Source organism: Populus alba, chromosome 7, assembly GCF_005239225.2.
Source record: "Populus alba chromosome 7, ASM523922v2, whole genome shotgun sequence".
Classification (NCBI taxonomy): domain Eukaryota; kingdom Viridiplantae; phylum Streptophyta; class Magnoliopsida; order Malpighiales; family Salicaceae; genus Populus; species Populus alba.
The window spans coordinates 139,504-156,447 of NC_133290.1; the positions used below are offsets into that span (position 1 = coordinate 139,504).

At 37.0% G+C, this 16,944-nt stretch overlaps 3 protein-coding genes across 3 annotated transcripts; all 3 read right to left on the reverse strand.

Annotated features, from left to right (window-relative positions):
- Window positions 1–1,150: 1,150 nt before the first annotated feature.
- On the reverse strand, window positions 1,151–5,255 carry LOC118032104 (peroxidase 3). Its single transcript, XM_073410624.1, is given in 6 exon segments — window positions 1,151–1,652; window positions 1,749–1,911; window positions 2,008–2,075; window positions 4,774–4,900; window positions 5,033–5,176; window positions 5,178–5,255. Coding segments are annotated over 6 exon segments (996 nt in total). The 3' UTR covers window positions 1,151–1,236.
- A 2,264-nt stretch (window positions 5,256–7,519) lies between these two features.
- On the reverse strand, window positions 7,520–8,885 carry LOC118032110 (peroxidase 27-like). Its single transcript, XM_035036720.1, has 4 exons — window positions 8,664–8,885; window positions 8,312–8,500; window positions 8,066–8,231; window positions 7,520–7,989 (listed from the first exon to the last, which is right to left on the reverse strand). The coding sequence occupies exons 1-4, from the start codon at window positions 8,883–8,885 to the stop codon at window positions 7,583–7,585; spliced, it is 984 nt and encodes a 327-aa protein (XP_034892611.1). The 3' UTR covers window positions 7,520–7,582.
- Window positions 8,886–11,630: 2,745 nt separating this feature from the next.
- LOC118032108 (peroxidase 27-like) lies at window positions 11,631–13,074 on the reverse strand. Its single transcript, XM_035036717.2, has 4 exons — window positions 12,833–13,074; window positions 12,511–12,699; window positions 12,265–12,430; window positions 11,631–12,188 (listed from the first exon to the last, which is right to left on the reverse strand). The coding sequence occupies exons 1-4, from the start codon at window positions 13,052–13,054 to the stop codon at window positions 11,782–11,784; spliced, it is 984 nt and encodes a 327-aa protein (XP_034892608.1). The 5' UTR covers window positions 13,055–13,074; the 3' UTR covers window positions 11,631–11,781.
- Window positions 13,075–16,944: the final 3,870 nt, after the last annotated feature.

Genomic DNA, 16,944 nt, shown 5'->3' on the forward strand with positions numbered 1-16,944 from the left:
TCTGATTCTCAGCATACCATTTAGCATAGGATGGATCGGTAGTCTCTGAAGATGTGTTATTCATAAGATATTCAAGTTTCTCTCGCCCTGCAATCTACATCTCCATGATTTGAGACCAGACATCATAGTTGCTTTCGGTAAGGATGACATTAGTTGAGAAACTGGAATTCTCTGATTGAACATGGATAACTGGTGCAAAGGAGGATGATTTGGTTTTGTCACTAGTCATGGTACGGAGGGAAAGTTTATAAGGTTTTAGGATTCGTGTTGTGATGATATAGAGTAGATACTACACCTAGCTCTGATACCAAGTAAAGAAAGATGCAGAATACATAAAGGGATTCAATTGCTTTTATTCAGCTTACTTTCTCTGTTCCAAGCACAGTATATATAACCAAATTTACAAAGGCTACATTTTCCTGATCCTATAGTTTCGAGTTTATATATGGAAAGCTATTTATATTAGGATACAATTACATGTTTACGGGGATTCTAGAATATTTTTACAGCTAACATCATAGATACAATAGGACTCAAATACTGGAATTCCAACTAGGAGATAATTACTTATACTTATCAACAGTTTACACTGTGAGAGGATTACTTTTTGTCAAAAGTAGAAACATGAAATTCAAGAAAGAAAAGGTAGATCTTTGCATGATTTCTGCAATCATAATATTAATTATTCATGCATGTTTCTGATCTAGTCTTTGTTGGCTACCGATGTCACTGCTTTATAAACATCCTTTATTGATTGTTGGACCTTTATGCTTGCTCATGCTAATTATACTACAGCTTTGCCAAAAGCAGAATCTTGTTGGTCCTAGGCAAATCAACTGTTAATATACTATATAAGTGTCTTGAAAAGGGCACTAACTCGTGTTTAGATCCGTAACGGACAAGTTGTGCTAAACAACCTTATTTTACTTAACCACATTTGTGTTTTATCACTTTTAGCCTCATTAATACAATTGGAGATCAGCTGAATCTGCTGTGCTACAGGGTTGAGCTGTTTCTAGGTGATTAGGTGAATCCATAAGGAGTCATGAGCTAGATGGAGATATATATGTTCAGATAATTAAATTCAACTAGGAAAACTGGCGAGGAAACAGTACACAATTTATTTTTTTCTTGTTACAATGGACTCAAATTCAAAAGAAGTAAAGTCTTCTTGACATTATTTGCGTAGAAATGAAACTCACAATGCACGCATGGGAACCAATTAACAGAAGATTCTTAGCTATTCACAAATGCACAGTGCTTTCTAATTTCTCCAGTTGTGCCGGTCTTAACATTGACTCTGCCCATTTTCTCCATGGAATTTGCAAATTCCCCAAAGAAATTCTGAAGCGGACCTTGGAGTAGCTGGTTGACGAAAGACAACGTAGCGGAGTTTGTGGTCAAGGCAGAATCAGATTGGAACAGACCTCGTCTTTTGAGTAAAAGACTGTAGTAGCTAAGATCAAATGTCCTGAAACTTCCAGGGTCCATTTCTACTATAGTGGTATTGTCATTAAGACTTCTGCACTTCCTTGCCTTGAGATTGGCAGCGTATTCGCTATCTAGAGCTGGGTCCTGATCACCTACTCCAGTGAAGTTGTAAAGACGGTTTGAAAATGATGAACAATGTGCTACCCCGATTGTGTGAGCACCTGAAATATTCAGCAGGATCATGATAAACATAGCGGCAAGCAACGTTTCAAATCACATGCAGAGCTAGGGAGTGGCATTTTCTTTAAGTGCAGTACCTGATAGCAAGACTAAGTCTTTCAAGTCCAGTCCTTGGTTAGCAAAAAGTCTCTGTAGATTGGTGAAGTTGCTTGTTGGAGGCGGGATATTGCTCAAGGCCTCCGAGGATCTTGAAATTGTCCCGTCTCTTCGTCCCGTTGGAACTCTCCAGAATGGGCCACCCTGTTGAAGTTCAAACAAAAGGGTTTTTGCCAAATAATGAGAAGATATATATACATATGCATTGAATTCTTGGTTATGACTTATTTTAGTCCTTACAGTGGCTACAACAGCATCCCTTGCAACCAAAGCAACAATGTCAGCACAGGAGACAACAGCAGGGCAGGCTGCTTCTAATAGGCTCTTCACTTTGTCAATGAAATCAAAGCCTCTCAGTGTCAAATTTGGAGCTGCCACCTTTTCAGTTTGGTTATTGCTTGAAGTTGTGTTCAAAAAGCACAGATGCATCACAACCCCTGATAAAAAAAAAAAAAAAACAAAAAAAAAGCAGCGAAAACAAAAGGTTTCAAAGATTTGTGAGGTGAAAAACTAGGCAGTCACAAAAAGATTGAAGACACAAACCCTAACAAAACAATCATGGAAGTGCATTCTTATGATAGCTGCTGCCAGTGATGGAGCATTATGGATATGCCGGTTAACATAGTCTTGCACAATCCTCTCAGCATTTGGGCAGCTTCTAGAATAAAAACCCAGCTGCAATTGAGCTTCAGTTGATCCCATAAATACCAAAAGACAAAAGAACATCATCCCAAAATAACGAAACCCACTCATTTTCTAGGGAAAATTCCTACTTCACTGTGGAAGCGACTTGGTACAACCTTGGTTATGGGAGTTTATGCTACTTCAAGATCTATAGTACATTAAGGTTGGAACATGAGGCAAGATTTATAGGCCTCACTTTTAGCATGAACCTTTGCAACTTGAGCTACCAAAAAGATAAAAGAATAAAAGGGCCCCATAGCCAACTGACATGACTAATGCTTAAACATAAATTAATGTCAAGTAGTGATAAAAATATAATAATTAGTTACGTGTGTCCTAGATTAATGTAAAAATTAAACACCAGTCTCTTACTTGACGAGTAATTATGCAGGGAAAACTACAAGAGAATCCCATGCTTCTCTGGAGAAACTTAACCTGATCATCTCTTTGAAGCTGACCGAATATAAAACAAATTGTTGACCATGGAAATGTTGGGACGTGGCGGGTTTACATACAAGAAGATGGGTTTGGTGGAAATTGATCTTAAGGTAATTGTTTGTATATCCATGGCAAGAATGAGATCGACTGGTTCACCTGCTCTCTGATGGCTAACGTTGTCTTAATCCCCAACTGCTCCCATTTCTCATCAATAATTGGATACCTGCTGCCGCCAATATGTATTGAACACCAAAATTAAACAAGTTAAACCCAGGGCTCAGCTGCCATGTTTATTCCATCACCTTGAAATCTAGAATCCCGTATTATTTTAAAAGAACACAAATGCATATAAGAGAGTATCAGCACATTGCTAATTGCATAAAATATAATGAAGTTATGATAACGATAAGCTGTCGGTCGCTTTTTTTATGTGAGAGAACCGAGGAAACAGGTAGGGAGAAGAAAAAATCAAATATTTGCCACAGAAGGCACAAGCAAGCCAATGGAAAGAAGCTTCATGTCTCTGTATCTTTCCTGTCAACGACATTATAATTTTTTTCTTGCTTTATGTCTGGGGTACTGGAGGGTGGAGACAATATACATATGAACCTGCACATACGCATATGGTGCAGTTTACTAGTGGAGATAAATTTTGTGTTGAAAGATTCAATACCATCAGGACTGCGTCACGAGCCACCAGGGAAACAACACCAGGACACTTCTTGTTATGTTTTGAAATAGAAGAGCAGGAAAGGGCAACAAAGCCCTTGAAGGCTTAAAAATGGTATAAATGAATAAGGGGTGCTGTGGTAATTGAATAAAACTTGATAAATATATATATAAAAAAAAGAGATCTAAAATTAAGAGTGAAAAACTGACGGGAGAAGAAAAGAAAAGGGAAAGAAAAAGAGAAAAAAAAAAGGGTAAGATAAGGGAAAGAGAACAGAGTTAAAGAAAATAAGTTTAAAAGTAATTAGTTATTTAGTTGATTATGAAAGATTGTGTTTTGGGTTGATTGATGAATTGATTTAAATATTATGTGTTGATTGTTATGGGTAATTAGTTATTTAGTTGATTATGAAAGATTGTAAGTAAAGATGATGATTTTGAGTTATGATTTTGTTTGAATGGTGAATTTGTATTTATGGTTTTCTCTCATGGTTTTCTCTCAATAACACAACTTCTCTTTTTTTTTTTTCTTATATTTATCAACTCATTGTTCAATTACTACAATGTCCCTCATTCATTTATGCCCGCTTTTAAGCCTTCAAGGGCTTTATTACCTTTTCCTACTCATTTATTTTCAAAACATCACACTTTGTGCGCATCGTATTTAAACCCTAGTTGGTCTGGGGAGTCACCAACTTGTGTGGACTGATCATCCCATAGTACGGAGCCTCATGTTCATTGCATTTTGATTTTTTGACGAGCTTTACCTCATGATATTCTTGTTATAGCCTATTTGATAAACTTTCCTATAAGAACCTAGAGCCATAATTGTATATATATTCATCCTTGCTATATTACCTCGTGAGTGTATATTGAACGTTATCTACTCACCGAGTTGTTAAACTCATCCTTTTATTATTTATCTTTTTTGGCTTTTAGCTTGTTAGCAGGTCATTTTATAGGACTTTTAAAACTTGCTCTTTTGGTTGTAATTTGAAATTTTCTTTTATGTCTAATTAGTGATTCACGACTATAAAATTGTAGTAAGACAATTAAATTATATTATGAAGTTAGTTTTGTTGCTAGTGCTCCATTGAGCTCTGATTAAGTTATTTAAAGGATAAGTTTGTATGTAAGTTTGGGTTCGCACAGACATAAAATCTTAAAGAGAACTTTGCTTATTTGTCAGTCATGAATCCAGGATCAGGTCGTTACACTTCTTCTCCTGTGCAGATTTTACAGCTTCAATGACATTGAATCCTCTCAAGGTTTTATTTGGGATCGCGTCTTTCTCAGCTTGATTTTTCTTTGTAGAACTTATGAGCACAGAGACATCACATCCCTGAAACCACAACTTGTTAGGATATTGTTCTACGTGTGCTTAAGCAGCAATGTAATGTTGAAAATAATGATATAAGATAAATTATGTTTCACAACTGTGTGAATTGAACAGCAGCGTAGCTTAAGGGCTTACCCTGATGAAACAATCATGGAAATACATTCTTAGCAAAGGAGCGGCAAGGGTTGGGTCCCTAGAAATGTATCGGTGAAGGGTCTCATGTACAATAAGCTCTGCATCAGGACAGGCTCTCCGGTAAAATCCGAGTTGCAACCCCCCCCGCATTAGTGAGTTCTGCTAGCAGGAAAGCGAGAGCCAGATGAAGAAAGAGGACTGAAAAAAGCTTTTGGATAGCCATTATCTGTGAACAGGGGTTTTGAAGTTGTTCTTCAGGCTGAGATGATTTGGAACACAGTAATTTTTCCGGCTTTTTATAGTCAAGCTGAGGTCTTTGACAGCGTCATTGTACAAACTGTCAGCTGTGTGTAATATGATTGCACGTTTGCCCAACTTGCATTAAACATTCTCCTATTGAACAGCTCAACTGCAAGTACTTTAAAAATGGAAACACGTCCTGTGAGGATGCCTTCGCCTCTCTCCACAACACGGCTAAATCATGTGTATTGTGTTGGCTCTAAGAATCTTTAGCTGACACTCGTACTCAAAACATTGAAAAATCTCTACTTGCATTAAACATTCTCCCATTGGATTGCCACCAAAAAACAATCTAACATAGATTATAGGTATTATTTTGCCCATTCAGGATACATAACAAGAAGTTGCTACGCACAAAGGCCTCATCAAAAAACAATTGTTAATTTCCCAAAAGGTCTGTTGATGGTAGTGAAATGGCTGTGAAGAGCTGTAGCGACATTGTAAGCAAACTGTGTGATTCAATATAAATGTACTGTTCAATCCTGCAATGTATAAGCGGCATTCTGTAATTCAATATGTGTGGCTATGACTGGTTCTGATCTTCTCTACCTTGTTGGCCTTGAGTTACAATTTCCAAAGTAATTGGTTCAAGGATTTGGAAGGTATCGATAGAGCTTAGTTTCGAAGAAACCACATGCGAAATGTAGTTGAGCTAAGTGATTCTTCAGCATAACCATTCACTTGCATTAGCGTTTGAAGACAGAATATACTCCTCTGGATGCTTCCATTAGGTGTCTCAGGACATTATGCATGTGTAAGAAGCAGGATTCACTTTATGATTAGTTGCAAAAACATCCAAGTCCTCTGCATGTTTCCATTAACTGTACAATATACTGTGGCAAACTGTGTGAAGACGACGTAGGGAATTCTCAGTTCTCACCCTTTTACGAAACTGAAGAGATTAAAAGCTTTGAGAAGCTTGAACGATTCAGAACATATACAAGGACTTAATTTTATTTATTTATTTTTCCCTAGTAATTAATTCATGGACTTTTCCAGATGATTTAACACCATTTTTCATTTGTTCTATCACAATGAGGTATCATATGCCAATATCCAGTTTCTGAGGAAGAAATTTGTTGCAGATTAATCCCTAATTGATCAGATGATAAATGGAGTTCAAAACAACTCAAGTTCTTTCAGCAGCCCTTCTAATAAGATCACCATTTAAAACCAAAATTAGTTTCAGTCAATTATGGTACGAGGAAGCATGAGAAGCATATGTAATCAGCAGACACTTGGTGTGTGTAAGAGTCTTATTTACCTGTTTCTTTTATTTTTTAGAAGCACATGATACATGAAATCATGATTCAGACAATGCACAAAAGGTTTCCAGGATGAACTTAACCATAGAAACAGTATTTCTAATTTTTCCAACGTGAGTTTTGAGGTCTTTTTGTTATTTCTAATTCTTCAAACACCCAACTTTCTAACCGTTCATTTAAAATCACCCTGCAGAAAAAGAAATTACAAGCTGGTTTACACGATTCTGTTCCTGGCATCAAAAGAAAGACTCAACAACTCCTAGAAATGCCTATGAACTACGGCTGGCAAAAATGGTGAAGATTATGCATGAATATTATGAAGTAATCGGACTGGCAACCTTCTTGATTTCAGCTATCTTTTGCATCCAAAATTTGACTGTACTGGATTAATCTACAGGTGCTTTTTTTTTCTTCCTGTTTTGAATGAAAATCAAGAAAATAATGGTTGGCATTCTGGCAATAGCAGGTAAGATATTAAAGATTGGTGCACCGCGTTACTAGTTCTAAGGAGGTACAATCAATTGGTTTTGAGACATATTTTTAGCATCAGTTCAATAGATAAATAAGTCAGCCATCTGACCTCTATAGACAAATAAGTAGAGGCATCTGGGTAATGAGATTTTACGAGGAGCACATATAAAAATGTTCTTCCAGATTGAATACTTGCTTTAAACTTCGGTAAATTTCTGTGAAGATGTTGGATATGTTGATGGGAGGTGCAATCTGCCCAAGCATACATATATTCATGGCCTAGCCAAAATAGTGAAGGAAACTGTAGCAGGTATTCAAATACCATGAAGGTAGTGGATGTTTATATTCGTATGAAGGAAATATTGAATAAATCACAAGAAATAACATGGAGGGAAAACCTCAAATTATGAAGTACATACTGCAACTAATTGGGTTGCAAACGTGGGGGAAAATAAATGAAACAGATACAAATGAAATCACACGTGCATGTTCAGGAAATCAATAGAAGATCGATTTAATTCACAACAGCACAACGTTTCCTGATTTCTCCTTGTTTGCCGGTCAGGACTCCAATGTAACCCATTTTCACCATGGATTCACCAAAATCTTGTGCAAAGGTGGATCCCTGTGTCCTTGACTGAAATCTGACATAGTCTCTTGTTTCAGCATCATCAAGAAGAGCTGAATCAGATTGGAATAATCCTCTTCTTTTAGCTACAATGGTGTAGTAATCTTCGTCGAAAGACTTGAAGCTACCCGGGTCCATCTCAACGACTGTGTTGGAGTTTCCAGGCTTGCATTTTTTCTTCAGTTGAGCAGCGTATCTTGGGTCCAATGAAGGGTCGGTATCTCCCTTGCCTGTGAAATTGTACAGCCTGTTGGAGATTAAGGTACAGTGTCCAATTCCTATGGTGTGTCCTCCTGTCACCAAAACATATTCCAAGTAAATACACTGCTATTTTGCTTAATAGATTGCTTTTTTTGTTACGAAAACTACCTGATAGAACTGCAAGGTCCTTCACACTTAAACCCGTTGCAGAAAATTGTTGTTTGAGGACAGTTATGTTGGCAAAAGGAGATGGTAAATTGAATAGAGCCTCATTGGCAATCGACACTCTTCCGTCTCTGCGTCCTGTGGGGACATCCCAATGTGGTCCGCCAATCTGAATGGAAAAACTGGTTAAGCATAGGCATAGTGATGCAGTTAATGAGTGGTGAAAAATTGTGTTGGAAAATTTGATACCATTAGAACTGCGTCACGAGCAACCAGGGCCAGGATATCGGAACAGGAAACCACACCAGGACACTTCTTTTCTAGTGCTGATTTTACAGCATCAATGACATTGAACCCTCTTAAGGTTTGATTTGGGATGGCGTCTTTCTCAGCTTGATTCTTCTGTGTAGAACTTAGGAGCACGGAACCATCACATCCCTGGAAAGCATAACTTGTTAGGATATGGAATTGTGTGGTTTCCTAAACAAGATGAAAACGCTTGATTTCCAAGTTCTTTTGTGGCAAGGTAACATTGAGATGATGATGATATCAGATACATACTGTGTAAATTGCATGCTAGGACTTTAGCTTAAAAGCTTACCCTGATAAAGCAATCATGGAAATGCATTCTTAGCAGAGGAGCAGCAAGGGTTCGGTCCCTGGAGATGTAACGATAAAGGGTTTGATGGACTATAAGCTCTGCATCAGGACATGCTCTCCGGTAGAATCCAAGTTGCAGCCCCCCTGCATTAGTGAGGCCTGCAAGCAAAAAGGCGAAAACGAGTTGAAGAAAGCAGACCACGAAAAGCTTTTGAATTGCCATTTTCCCTTGAGTGAAGTTTTGAAGCTGTACTTCAAGGATGAGATTGTGAGGAACACAAGTCTGCTGGCATTTTATAGTTGAGATAAGGCCTATGACAGTGTCTTTGCACAAACTGTCATTTGATTAGTTACGAATTGTTGGTGTTTATATGATAAAGTCAACAATTTAAGAGCTGACCCAAAACAAATTAATAACTAATCAAATGACAGCTTGATTAATATTTTACATTGCTAGATAATGCTTATATATAAGAGAGAAAAAATTGAAAAACATCAGCAAACTTGCAAGGAAAAACTATCGAAACCTCTAAAATATGTTTTCTAAACTCCGTACAAATTTGAAAGTTTTTTGGGAGGGGAAGTATTGTATTTGAATAAAAGGTTCAAGCACGTCGAAATGGAAGAATTTACGTTAGAATGAGTGGAGTTCATATCAAAACATGCCCAGAAAATATTAGTTAACAGAATCTTAGCCTACACTCAACCGTTTAAATTATATATAGCTCAACTTGCATTAAACATTATCCCATTGGCTACCCACCAAAAATAATTTGGCAAAGCAGTCAGGCATAGATTATAGATGCTGCTGTGTGACCATTCAGGATATTACAACAACCAAGCTCTCAAGAACAAAGATCTACTCACGAAACGAAATATTATATGTTAATGCTAGGTTTAAAGCAAGCCGTACACGACTTTCTGCTAAGTATACATTGCCATGACTTGTTCTGATTTTTCTCTCTTGTTGACCTTTATGAAATAACGACGTTTCAAGAATAACTTTATAGTATTTTAACATACTATTTCAAGTTTTCTGAGTTCTGCCGCTACAAATAGGAAAGTGAAATCTGAATTTTTAATTACTTGATTGTGAAGGATCATATTTACAACATTGAATATAATTGGCATTTACTATCGAACATAGCCGTTTTAATAATAAATGAATATTTATTGATTAAGCATTATTGTATTAACTGGAACTGATCGTGCACTATTGTTAATATCCGCCCAGACACATATACTTTACCAGACCATGTCTTCTGCTAGTTTCGAAGAAACCATATACGTGAGAAATACGTGCATCGGCCATTCTCAGATTCTTTAGTTGAACCAATAACTTATGTTGGCCTTTGAAGACAGAAGAAACACATAAGACTTTACATCATGCGTGTGTAAGAAGCAGGATTCACTCTACGCTTTTGTTACAGAAAAAAACTGCTCAATAATTAACTGTCACACGCTGCATGGAAACCCACTAGGGAATTCTGATCAGTTCCCACTCTTCTATAAAAATGAAGAGATTATAGAGCCTTGAATAACTCAGAATACAAGGATTTCAGATGATTAAGAATGCAGACAACATCAAACAGCAGACGAACGGCTTGATGTGAAAGTGGCTGCCAAAAATGGCGAAGATTATGCATTTCATATTACGAAGAAACTTGGCTGGCACCGCAGCCTTCTTGATTTCGACCTAACTAGCCTGGCTTTTTACAGGTGCTTTGTTTCTGTGGCGTGCTGACAATGGCAAGCAAACTGTTCTTACTCTTTCGAGGATCTAATGTTCAGAAGTAGTGGTGCAAGCCATTAAACAAATTAAGGGAACTCAGATCACACTTTATTCCTGTATAGTTTTATCATAAAAGAAAATTTAAATGACTTCCAGCTCACAATGACAGGAATCTCTTTAATCACATCTAAAATATTTAAAGAAATATACAGAGAGTTAAAATCATGATACGATTCTCCCTCTATTTTATGATCAAAATACGTATAATTGAAGCGTTGTGGGTGCTTTAGAAGAAACAGTGGTTTTGGGAAATTCTCTAAATCTGTGCGCGCGCGCGCGAGTGCATACGGGCGTGCGAGCATGTATAGGCGCACATGCTTCTGCACATGCTGATAAGACTGATGTTGTTCCAATAGATAGTTCGCCTGTACAGGTTTCCACTACTTCTAATCCCAACCTGCAGGTTATTGCGTTCTTGCTTCTTACATCCTGATCAGATAAACCAACGGTTAGATTCAATGCTGTCACCATGTCAGGAGTGAAAATCAGAAGTGTCCCTGATAGAAGCATATTGACTGAGCAACATATAATGTGTTCTTGCTTCTTCTTTTTTTGGTTCTAACTCCAGGTGCTGTGTGAGAATAAAGTGAATGAAATACAAGAAAACAAGTTTGGAAATCTTGCCGTTTCAGGAAAATACATTGAAGACTGGGGCACTTACAAGTTCCAAGGGGTGGCTGTGTGAATCGGATTTGGGACATTGTTTTTGCATCATTGCCAGATAAATAAGTTAGCTGATCTCACCTCCATAGACATGTAGTTAAGAGACATATGGTTGATGAAAATTTGGATGGATTACCAGCCTGAGTATTAAATTACTTCATGAAACTAATTAATTTTGTTGTACTTGTAAAAATGTTCTTCCAAACTGAACTTGCTGTAAAACTATGTAAATTCCAGTGGAGCTGTTGGATAAGTTGCTGGGATGCTCTTCCTGCATATAATCATGGCCTATAAATGCACAGAACACTCTCATTTACTAACTCAGGATGATGGATCTTGTAGTTATTGGATTTGGTGCAACATGATGTGAATATGATTCAAAGAAGGAAGAATTTTTCTGGAATATTCAAAAACAAAATGTAGCAGATATTACAATATTAAGAGAATAATGAAAGTTGTAATATTCATTAGAAGAAATTGAATAAATCACTAAAATATAAGGAATGGCACAACTTCAAAATTATTAAGTACATCCCGCAACCATTTGGGTTGCAAATGCGAAAAAAGATAGAAAGTAGAGAAAGATAAAGGACAGCTCAAACATGAACAATATGCAACTTCGTTACAAGCAACTCAGGTATGGAAAATGAAATTAAATATCCATTTAATTCACAAAAGCACAACGTTTCCTGATTTCGCCTTGTTTGCCGGTCAGGACTCCAATGTAACCCATTTTCACCATGGATTCACCAAAATCTTGTGCAAAGGTGGATCCCTGTGTCCTTGACTGAAATCTGACATAGTCTCTTGTTTCAGCATCATCAAGAAGAGCTGAATCAGATTGGAATAAACCTCTTCTTTTAGCTACAATGGTGTAGTAATCTTCGTCGAAAGACTTGAAGCTACCGGGGTCCATCTCGACGACTGTGTTGGAGTTTCCAGGCTTGCATTTTTTCTTCAGTTGAGCAGCGTATCTTGGGTCCAATGAAGGGTCGGTATCTCCCTTGCCTGTGAAATTGTACAACCTGTTCGAGATTAAGGTACAGTGTCCAATTCCTATGGTGTGTCCTCCTGTCACCAAAACATATTCCAAGTAAATACACTGCTATTTTGCTTAATAGATTGCTTTTTTTGTTACGAAAACTACCTGATAGAACTGCAAGGTCCTTCACACTTAAACCCGTTGCAGAAAATTGTTGTTTGAGGACAGTTATGTTGGCAAAAGGAGATGGTAAATTGAATAGAGCCTCATTGGCAATCGACACTCTTCCGTCTCTGCGTCCTGTGGGGACATCCCAATGTGGTCCGCCAATCTGAATGGAAAAACTGGTTAAGCAGAGGCATAGTGATGCAGTTAATGAGTGGTTACAGATTGTGTTGGAAAACTTGATACCATTAGAACTGCGTCACGAGCAACCAGGGCCAGGATATCGGAACAGGAAACCACACCAGGACACTTCTTTTCTAGAGCTGATTTTACAGCATCAATGACATTGAACCCTCTTAAGGTTTGATTTGGGATGGCGTCTTTCTCAGCTTGATTCTTCTTTGTAGAACTTAGGAGCACGGAACCATCACATCCCTGGAAAGCATAACTTGTTAGGATATTGTTCTACGTGTGCTTATGCAGCAACGTCATGTTGAAAATAAATTCTTAGTGTAAATTCTGTTTCTGAACTGTGTAAATCGCACAGTAGTGTAGCTTAAGGGCTTACCCTGATGAAACAATCATGGAAATGCATTCTTAGCAAAGGAGCAGCAAGGGTTCGGTCCCTAGAAATGTAACGGTAAAGAGTTTGATGGACTATAAGCTCTGCATCAGGACATGCTCTCCGGTAGAATCCAAGTTGCAGCCCCCCTGCATTAGTGAGGCCTGCAAGCAAAAAAGCAAGGGCTAGTTGAAGAAAGAGGACTGGGAAAAGCTTTTGAACAGCCATTTTCCCTGAAGAGAAGTTTGCAAGTTATCCCTCAGGCTGAGATGGTTCGGAACACAAGTCTGCTGGCTTTTTTATAGTTAAGCAGAGCCTTTGACAGTGTCTTTGCACAAACTGTCATTTGATTAGTTATTCATTCATGCTGTTGATATGATAAGGTCAACAATTTAAGAGCTGACTTGCAATATTTTTGTCAAATGAAAAACACTTCGTTATTGCCAATTGGTTGTGGCTTGAGTTGTGCTCTACACGCATTAGGCATAAGTTTTTATTTTTGACCAAGTACTTGAGTTTGCATAATGCCTGCTCTCCTCTAAATCTCCTTGAACGTTAGCAGATAAAAGAGAAAATCCAATCACATTTGACAGCTGGAACTCGCTAGAAAAATGTCTCACAGGAAGAAACAGAGGAGGAAAGGCAATAAAACAAAGCAAGGAGAGAGTTCGTGAGCATGAGCAAGGAGAGAGTACTGTTGGAACACAACAATGCAAGTTTGTAAGCTCCTGCAACTTAATCATGATGTTAATATAAGCTTCCTGTTAGTCTTGAAAATGAAGTACTTGACGATATGACTTTGTTAGATGAGGATTTGCCATCAATGAATTATCAAAGTAATATTAAGAAGCTATAATTTTGTATCCATTTGTTGGATAAGTTTAAATTTTTTCAGAAAATTTACGAGACCTTGTTCTTTAGAAAAACCCCAAAATTAAGCCATGAAGATGATGTTTGAGCCGGTTTTATTATTGTTTTCTTGGTTTTTCTAGATTTTATATTATTTCCAGATTTTATATTGGTTTTCCTTTTCATTTAGGGATCATGATTTTCCTTGTTAAGGTTGCTATCAGACCTATTTAAAGACTTGAAAATTTTCCTTTTTTTTTTTTGCTGGATCCAAGTTCTTGTTACTTTTATTAAAATAAAAAAACTCACGCACACAAAAATAAGATGATTGCACGTTAACAAACATGTCAGAAAGACTTCCAAAATTGAAAAATGTCCTTTTGACCTCATACCAGAACATGCCTAAAAAATGTGTCAGCTAGCATAATCTTAGCTTACACTTGATCACTTATATATATATATATATATATATATATCAACTTGCATTAAACATTCTCCCAGTGGATACCTACCCTCCACAAACAAACAATCCACATCTCAGTCGAACACAGATTATAGATACTGTTGTGTGCCATACAGGATATTGTCCACCATTTTCTTGAGCAGAAAGGTCTGAGCAAGCTGTACGCTTCATTCTGCAATGTAAAGCCTTGACTGGTTGCGATTTCCTCCACCTTGTCGGCCTTGAGTGTAAATCAACTCTAATCTTAAGATTATGTGAATTAAGATGACATACTCCGAAAAGAGAATTGAGATTATGAATCAAGAGAAAAATATACAAACAAAAATAAGAGAGACTTGACATAAGTTGATAAGTTTTTGCGTAAGAGATAAGAGTAATACAAAAAAGATCACCGATTGACAAAAAAAAGAAAGGGAGAGTTCTTCCTAAAGAAAAAAAATTAAAAATAACTAAGAAGCCACGATAAAAATAGAATGATGAAGAGTAAGCCCAAAATTAGCCACCTAAAAAGCTAAATTATAAAATAAAATAAAATAAAATAAAAGATTTTTGGCCAAAGAAATGTGGCAGCAGCCATAAATGAAAAAAAAAGGTTAAGGAAGCATATTTTCTATAATTTATTTTATTTCTGTATGTGTATTTAGGCTATATAAACTCTACATAAGTTGAATCTAATTAATATCTCAAATTATCAAATAATAATTTCCTTCTTTATTCTAAATTTCTTTTTAATATTCATGGCCTGAAAACATACAGAACACGCTAATTCACTAACTTTGCTGATCGACCAATCTTCTGGACAAGCTTCTGAAAGCAATTAATGGTTTTATGTTCATAAGAAGAAATTGTTGTAAATCACAGAAATCATGAAAGGCACTAACTCAAAATTATTGAGTACATCCAGCAATCAATTGGGTTGCAAATGTGGAGAAAAAAAGGAAACATATACAAACGAGCTCGCACATGCAAAAAAAATTAGAATAGAAAATGATATGATTATTAATGTTACACATTCAACTCATATAGAATTCATATAATTATATAACAATACAGATAAAAATATATATATATATGCTTAATCATCTCCTTTGATTAGATGATTGAAATAATTTCTTCATACATGCACATTAATGCTAATCCATCCCCTTAAGGTCCCGTATCCTGTGTACGGGAAAGATCTTTTTTTCTCTTTTTCTTTTCAAAGCTGATAGATATATTGAAGGCAGCTGTAAGATGGTGGGAGAAGATCTCTTTTGTATACAAGGACAACTGGAAAAAACCATGGTCACTGATGGCTCAAGGATTCAACTCACCATCAAACCTGTGATGCCAGCATTTAACAGCTATCATGGTAATTAAGATTCAAGTCATGGCAATATTTGCAGCAAGAGGTTGACAGATGACAGATCAGATACGTACGGTGGATAGCCTAAAAGAACAAAATTCACATTGTTGATGGCAAACCAATCAAAAGAATGTCTCTTTTCTTTTCTGGGATGGAACTTAATGAAGATTTTCGCAACCTGAGTGAGTATGTAATCCATGAATCATCAGAGATTGTTGTGTTCCTCGAAACCATGAATCGAATAAGGGGATGAGCCTCCCAAGAGAAGGATAAGTATTAATGCAGGATGCATTCCTTTCGAAATGAAGGACTCGTGTGCTGTTAATAACACAAGGCAGCTTCTTTTGAGCAGAGAATTTCTCCCCTAAGACGATTATTTGTTCATAAACAAGCAAAGGATCATGAGCGCGCGGAGATTGTAGCCTCAGGTGGCATGGTCTTGAAAATGATGATTCCCTTTATGTGTTCAAGGGTACAGCAAGCCGCAGTCGATGTTGGTGGGAGAAACCACTGGTGGTGGCTTTGAGACACTCAGAGGGGATAAAACACACTGTTTTATTACACAAAACCGAAGCTTACAATTAATGAAAACTTAACACAATACACGCCCTCTCTCTCTTTCTCTTTCTAGTGTTTCTTTCAATTCTCTCCACACACATTAACAGAGGCTGGGCACTCTATTTATACACGAAATTAAAACAAGAAAATTCAACTTTCTAGGTGTGAAGGCGGCTGGCGGCTGGCGGCTGTGGCAGCTGGTGGCTGGCGGCTGCGGCTGGTGGCTGGTCGGTTGCGGCTGGTGGGTGGTTGCCTTCCTTGACCTTCTAGGAGCTTCTGGATTGAGTTTATTCAACAGTGGATACTTGGTTGCTGTATGTTCCGCAGTTATGGTTGCAGATGAAGCCCATGTCAGTGGAAATTCCAAGTAGAGGTTTCCTATTTTCTTTGGTCTCGTTAGTTTATTACAGCCTCAGGAATACTGTCCCCTGCTATTTGTTCCACAAAATTTGAATGCTGTTTGAATTCTAGCCTTTTCAGCGTCAGATTAGTAGCTAAAGTAGCTATCATGGTATGTTCTGTTGATTGAGTTGGAATGAAACATGCATGGCTGTCACTATCTGTGTCCTTTTTTAACTTTAAAGTTATTGGTTTCAATTATTTGATGCTCTCAGTTCATGTATTTCAAATTTTTTATGTTCTATTTACTTCAAATATTTCAGAAATAAAAAACATATATATATATACTAAGAGAATTAATTCTCTCTTTATTTCCATTAAAAAAAAAATCATTCTCTCTTTATCATCATAATCTTAACCATTAATATGCATACTGTAAATGTAATGATTTATAGTATTAAAAATTAATGTCAATGATTTGCATGTGATTCAACAGCTAATGAAGGAGATTTAACATCAACCCTACTTGGTTCTTAGTAGTAAAATAACAGGAATGTGAATTGA

What these genes read in the sequence shown, in the direction of transcription:
- LOC118032108 (XM_035036717.2), bottom strand. Translation starts at nt 13,054, where the DNA reads ATGGCTGTTCAAAAGCTTTTCCCAGTCCTCTTTCTTCAACTAGCCCTT. An exon ending in CTCGTGACGCAGTTCTAATG is followed by an intron (nt 12,431 to 12,510) that starts GTATCAAGTTTT and finishes TTTTCCATTCAG; the next exon opens with ATTGGCGGACCACATTGGGA. An exon ending in GGACCTTGCAGTTCTATCAG is followed by an intron (nt 12,189 to 12,264) that starts GTAGTTTTCGTA and finishes TTTTGGTGACAG; the next exon opens with GAGGACACACCATAGGAATT.
- LOC118032110 (XM_035036720.1), bottom strand. Translation starts at nt 8,885, where the DNA reads ATGGCAATTCAAAAGCTTTTCGTGGTCTGCTTTCTTCAACTCGTTTTC. An exon ending in CTCGTGACGCAGTTCTAATG is followed by an intron (nt 8,232 to 8,311) that starts GTATCAAATTTT and finishes TTTTCCATTCAG; the next exon opens with ATTGGCGGACCACATTGGGA. An exon ending in GGACCTTGCAGTTCTATCAG is followed by an intron (nt 7,990 to 8,065) that starts GTAGTTTTCGTA and finishes TTTTGGTGACAG; the next exon opens with GAGGACACACCATAGGAATT.